A 5,909-nucleotide genomic window follows, 5' to 3' on the forward strand; every position below is an offset into this window, starting at 1 on the left:
TGTTTTTTCTTTTTGATTGTGTTGAGTGCATACGTTCAGCCTGTCTGTCCTTCTCTCCCCATCATCCCAAGACACATCCTATAGGTGCCACTCTAATGAGGGTGGTGTCGTCCCTTCTCTGCCCTGAAGCTGTATCACAGAAACTTCCCAGCCCTAGTGTGTCACTGGCCCCATGCTGATGGGTTTCTGCACACTGGAAGAGGCGTGGCTCATGTAATGCAGCATCAGGGGGAGGAATTGCTTATATAACTGGGACAGCAGATTTAGCAGAAGAGGTGAGGAGGCAGAGCCTGGGGATGGGAGCAGTGAGCTGTGGGCAGGGGCAACACACCCGGCAGGGGCAACACACCCAGGTAGCTGCTCCTCCCAAGGTAGGCCGTGGGGTTCTAACAGTGTACTGAGGGGAGATGAGGGAGACATGGGCTTGAGGCCTGGAAATGCCTGGTTAGGAGCATGGCAGTGATATCCAATGTGGGGGTGGGGCAGGGAGGCTGTGTGGTGAAAGCATCACAATCCAATACTGGCTTTTGCATTCCTAATGCGTCATGAGGAGAATGTCCAGCGATTACTTTTCTAGAGGATTTGAATTGTGTCCAGGAAATCCAAGCCTTAGCACAAAGCAAGGGTCATGGGAATTTTGCCTGGTATTCAAAAGTATACCTCTAGGGGTTGAGATTGGAGGGGAGGGAGTGGCTGCTAAGATGGGCAGAACCTGCAATGCCTCAGGAGCAGGTTTAGTGTGGCTCCCTTGGTTCTCAGCAGGGTGGCAACATCCGGGGCCCCTGGAAGAGCCTCTGGTCAGGTGTGGGGACCATCAGGTCAGGTCTGGAAGAGCTGTGGGAACTACGGGGGCATCAGTGCCTGAACGGGGAGTCCCTAGAGCCAGCCCCACTGCTGGTAGAGAAGCCGCTATCTGAGTGGCCAGTGCCTCAGTTCATCAACCTCTTTCTACCGGAGTTTCCCATTAGGCCCATTAGGGGGCAGCAGCAGCTGAAGGTAGGTCAATAGAATTCCTGAGAAGAGTCTCAGTCTTCGAGAGAAATCTAGAAACAACCTGTTTAAATTGCCCTGTTCTCCATTTCTCTGTACAGATTTTAGGCCTTGTGGCTAAAGGCTCCTTTGGAACTGTCCTCAAGGTGCTAGATTGTGCCCAGAAAGCTGTATTTGCAGTGAAGGTAGGGATCTAGGTACTCAGCCACATTATTGTTTAGTCCCTGCTTCTAATCTTGATTCCAGAGAGGATGGGAGGAATAAACAATTCAATAGCACTATTCTCTGAGAAATCACTCCTCTCCTTTTATAGGTGGTACCCAAGGTAAAGGTCCTACAGAGGGACACTGTGAGGCAGTGCAAAGAGGAGGTTAGCATCCAGGTATGCACAGAGTCCTGGAAAGGATTGTGGGAAGAGCTAAAACCACAGGTAGGGAAAGCACCTTTCTTGTCCAACTTTCCTCATTTTCCCAGTTCTGCCTCCATCTGCTTCAACCTAGTTTACCACCACAGTAGATCCTCGGAAAAGTAGCTATCAGCTATCAACACAGTTTTTCCAGGTCCTACCAGGGAAATCTCTTAGGCATGGCCCAGTATATTCTTTAGTATTACGCTGGTTCCAGGACTACCAGGCAGACAGTCCTAATAACTGAGTTCTTCTGACCTGACACGTGAGGCAACTCCCTTTCTGCACAACTAGGTAAACCCTGATTTATTGGCTGCCTTTATCCTCAATGACCCTGTTCCTCCCTAACTTCCTGTTTTCTTTGTCCCTAGCGACAGGTCAACCATCCTTTTGTACACAGCTTGGGGGACAGCTGGCAGGGAAAACGGCACCTCTTCATTAGTGAGTGACTGGTCTCCCTCCTCATCCCCAAGGGTCCTTCTATCCTAATCCCCACCTGAGATTACCTATCTGTTTTGGGTTGTTCTGCCTTTGCTCTGTTCTCTTTCTCTTGGCACCTCTCTATCCCAAAGGGAGAGGGAACAGCAGGTAGCATCACTTTGGGCAAGAGGCCTACAATGCCTTGAGCCCAGGCATTGTAGCCTCCAAACATTGCTCAGATTTCTGGTGCTTTGCAGTGTGTAGCTACTGCAGAACAGATCTTTACTCCCTGTGGTTGGCTGTTGGCTGCTTTCCTGAGGCTTCCATACGTCTCTTTGCTGCTGAGCTTGTCCTGGTGCTGTGTAAGTGAAACAGTGGTAAAGGAAATGGGGAGGGAAGAATTAAATTGGGAGGGAAAGAGAAGATAATTGATATTAACTCCAGAGGTGAAAAGATAGGGATAAGATGGGGACTACCAGGGAAACTGGAAAGGGCAGGAGACCTTCAGCACACCCCATGCTTGCTGTCCTCCACAGGCTATCTCCATGACTTGGGCATCATCCATCGAGACGTGAAGGTAAAGTACTTTTTTCCTTTGTCTGAGAAGGAGCTTCAGTAAGAAATTCCAAGAAGACAGGAGGGAAGCTAAGAACAATTGACCGTTGGGCCCCCTTGGGTGCCAAGGATTTGGACAACGGTTCTCCAACTATAGATTTGAATGCTGAGTAGGGTATCTTCTTCAGCTGGGGGACATACATGATGAAAGAGAGTTGAAAGGAACAGAAGGAACAATAACTTCTCACTTGTGATTTTTCAGATGGAGAATATCCTTCTGGATGAACGAGGTAGGTTTTTTTCCCCTTCCCTAGCCCCAGGATGAGAGGTACGTCAGTTTGGGAATAAATCATGGCTGATGGGGGTGGAACAGAGCGGTGGTGATGCCTCATCTCTTTCATAGGCCATCTGAAACTGACAGACTTTGGTCTGTCCCGCCACCTGCCCCAGGGAGCCCGAGCCTATACTATCTGTGGTACTCTGCAATACATGGGTGAGAGAGGCTAAAAGTGGTGGGTAAGCATTGGGCAGGAGGATAGCCAAAGGATGTCAATGATGACTATCTTTCAAATCTGTAGCCCCAGAGGTCCTGAGTGGAGGACCTTACAACCATGCTGCTGATTGGTGGTCCCTGGGTGTCTTACTTTTCTCTCTGGCAACTGGAAAGGTGAGAGAATGGTAGTAGTGTTGCACAGAGAAAAGAAAACCTTTGCCCTGTGGTGGGAAGAAGGAAGACCTTAGGAAATCTTGCCTTATTCGTACTAAGGAATGACACCCTACCCATACCCCCAACCCTCTTAACTCAGTTTCCAGTGGCTGCAGAGAGAGATCATGTGGCCATGTTGGCAAGTGTGACCCACCGTGACGCTGAGATTCCAGCTTCTCTTAACCAGGAGCTCTCACTCCTGCTCCATGAGGTAAGGGTGAGCACTACCTTCCTTTTTGACTGTCAAAGCATTCATGCTTTTCTTCCATTATCAGTGAAGTGGTATTTCCCCATTCTTCTGATTAATTTGGGGTAGGGGGCTCCAATTTAACCACCTAACTACTTGCCCTCTAACCAGTACTTCATATTTCATTCCTTAGTTCCTGGTCCCCCAAATCTCCTCCCCATCCAGAACAGAGGGTCCCTTCTGAGACAGTGGACCAGTGCTACACTCTTACCATCTAAAAACTCACAAATACAGCTCCTTTTTATTCCCACCTTTGCCCCAAATTAGCCTCTGTTTCTCCCTCATTTACAAGTCTTCCACTCTTTAGGGTTCTTCTTGTTGTTTTTCATAGCTCCATGAACAACTTTCTCCTTCTCCATCTTCTCTGTTCAGTCCCTTCCCTGTCGCAGTCCCTTATCTTTCATGCTCTTTCCTTCAGCTCTTATGCCAGAACCCCCTCCACCGTCTGCGTTATCTGCATCACTTCCAGGTCCACCCTTTCTTTCGGGGTGTGGCCTTTGACCCAGAGCTCCTACAGAAGCAGCCAGTGAACTTTGTCATGGAGACACAAGCTACCCAGCCCAGTCCATCAGAGTCCATGCCCTTCAATGACTTTGACTGTGATTTGGAGTCCTTCCTGGTCTACCCTGTCACTGCTTGAGCCTCTCTACTATACTTCCCCATTATACAACTCACCTCTCAAATCAACATCTCAGATTGGCTGGGTGCAGTGGCTGATGCCTATAATCCTAGCACTCTGGGAGGGCAAGGTGGGAGAATTGCTTGAGCTCAGGAGTTCAAGACTAGCCTGAGCAAGAGCAAGACCCCGTCTCTACTGAAAAAAATATAGAGAGAAACTATATGGACAACTAAAATATATATAGAAAAAATTAGCCAGGCATGGTGGCGCATGCCTGTAGTCCCAGCTACTCGGGAGGCTGAGGCAAGAGAATTGCTTGAGCCCAGGAGTTTGAGGTTGCTGTGAGCTTGGCTAACGCCACAGCACTCTAGCCCAGACAACAGAGCAAGACTCTGTCTCAAAAACAAACAAACAAACAAAAAGAAACTCAGATCAAGGAGGTAGTTTCCTTATTCTCATTTTTCTAAGTTTTAATCTTTTTATATTACTAAATTATCTGCATCTTTGTAAGCCTGTTTGGAATCCGGTTGGGATATAAATAAATAAAAGAATGTATCCTTTATCCTTTTATCTCATTTGTTTCTCTTTAGACACATTTATATCTTTATTACATTTTTTTTTAGGTGGTAGAGACTAGAGCTGCACATTGGATAAAAACCCTGAATACCAAAAATAAGAATTAATGGTTTTCAAAAGAGTGGTTAAGAGTATTAGATTGGAATTTAGGATACCTGGTGCCTGGATCCACCAATAACTATCTCATTGTCTTTTCCTTTGCTTCACTTATCCAGTGCTCTTACCTTCAAGCTGTCAGCCAGAGATGCTCCCACTTTTCCCTTTCCTTCTCTGTCACTTTTCCCTTCTTGACCAATAATAATACTTCATGGGATCCCAAGGTGCTACTGATGTGTTTAATAGGCTTGTCAGAAGCAGTATGAATGTTTTTCAAAGACCTCAAAAGCTGGCATTTCATCCTCCAAATATGCAGCTAAAAAATATGATGTGGGGGCTTTAGGAAACTGTGCAATAAATCTAATTTTTCAAAACTGAAAAGTGACTCTCATAGCATAATGTGAGGAAGAAAATAGAAACTGAAACATGGGTGGATTAATTGTCTTCTCTGGAGTTAATTAGAACAGCTATTCAAATCTTTTCGAAAACCAAACCTCTTTGAAAAACATAAGGATTGGCCGGGCGCAGTGGCTCAGGCCTGTAATCCTAGCACTCTGGGAGGCCGAGGCGGGTGGATCGCTCGAGGTCAGGAGTTCGAGACCAGCCTGAGCAAGAGCGAGACCCCGTCTCTACTAAAAATAGAAAGAAATTATCTGGCCAACTAAAAATATATATAGAAAAAATTAGCCGGGCATGGTGGCGCATGCCTGTAGTCCCAGCTACTTGGGAGGCTGAGGCAGTAGGATCACTTAAGCCCAGGAGTTTGAGGTTGCTGTGAGCTAGGCTGACGCCACGGCACTCACTCTAGCCGAGGAACAGAGCGAGACTCTGTCTCAAAAAAAAAAAAAGAAAAACATAAGGATTATGAAACTAATCATTTCCCCTAGACAGCTCAGGATTCAGTTTCTGGTGGATAAACCAAGGGATTAAGATTTAAGGTTAGAGGCCAGGCGAGGTGGCTTACACCTGTAATCCTAGCACTCTGGGAGGCCAAGGTAGGAGGATCACTTGAGGTCAGGAGTTTGAGACCAGCCTGAGCCAAGAGTGAGACCCTGTCTCCACTAAAAATAGTAAAAATTAGCCAGACGTGGTGGCAAGCACTTGTAGTGCCAGCTACCTCAAGAGGCTGAGGCAAGAGGATTTCTTGAGCCCGGGTGACAGAGCAAGACTCTGTCTCAAAAGAAAAAAAAAAAAAAAATTTAAGGTTAGAGATATATCTCAAGAACCTTTTCCTTTAATAAGAAAAATCATATGGATCTTTGTCTCAAAAGAAAAAAAAAATTTAAGGTTAGAG

At 46.6% G+C, this 5,909-nt stretch overlaps 1 protein-coding gene across 1 annotated transcript; it reads left to right on the top strand.

Moving 5' to 3' along the window:
- Positions 1–83: 83 nt before the first annotated feature.
- Positions 84–4,095, top strand: RSKR (ribosomal protein S6 kinase related). Its single transcript, XM_045525374.1, has 12 exons — positions 84–371; positions 760–996; positions 1,092–1,175; positions 1,304–1,372; positions 1,768–1,837; positions 2,074–2,178; positions 2,353–2,393; positions 2,634–2,661; positions 2,775–2,864; positions 2,950–3,038; positions 3,178–3,288; positions 3,743–4,095. The coding sequence occupies exons 1-12, from the start codon at positions 297–299 to the stop codon at positions 3,962–3,964; spliced, it is 1,221 nt and encodes a 406-aa protein (XP_045381330.1). The 5' UTR covers positions 84–296; the 3' UTR covers positions 3,965–4,095.
- Positions 4,096–5,909: the final 1,814 nt, after the last annotated feature.

Source organism: Lemur catta, chromosome 15, assembly GCF_020740605.2.
Source record: "Lemur catta isolate mLemCat1 chromosome 15, mLemCat1.pri, whole genome shotgun sequence".
Taxonomy (NCBI): domain Eukaryota; kingdom Metazoa; phylum Chordata; class Mammalia; order Primates; family Lemuridae; genus Lemur; species Lemur catta.

What these genes read in the sequence shown, in the direction of transcription:
- RSKR (XM_045525374.1), top strand. Translation starts at nt 297, where the DNA reads ATGGGAGCAGTGAGCTGTGGGCAGGGGCAACACACCCGGCAGGGGCAA. An exon ending in AGGTAGCTGCTCCTCCCAAG is followed by an intron (nt 372 to 759) that starts GTAGGCCGTGGG and finishes CTTGGTTCTCAG; the next exon opens with CAGGGTGGCAACATCCGGGG. An exon ending in GGGGGCAGCAGCAGCTGAAG is followed by an intron (nt 997 to 1,091) that starts GTAGGTCAATAG and finishes TTCTCTGTACAG; the next exon opens with ATTTTAGGCCTTGTGGCTAA.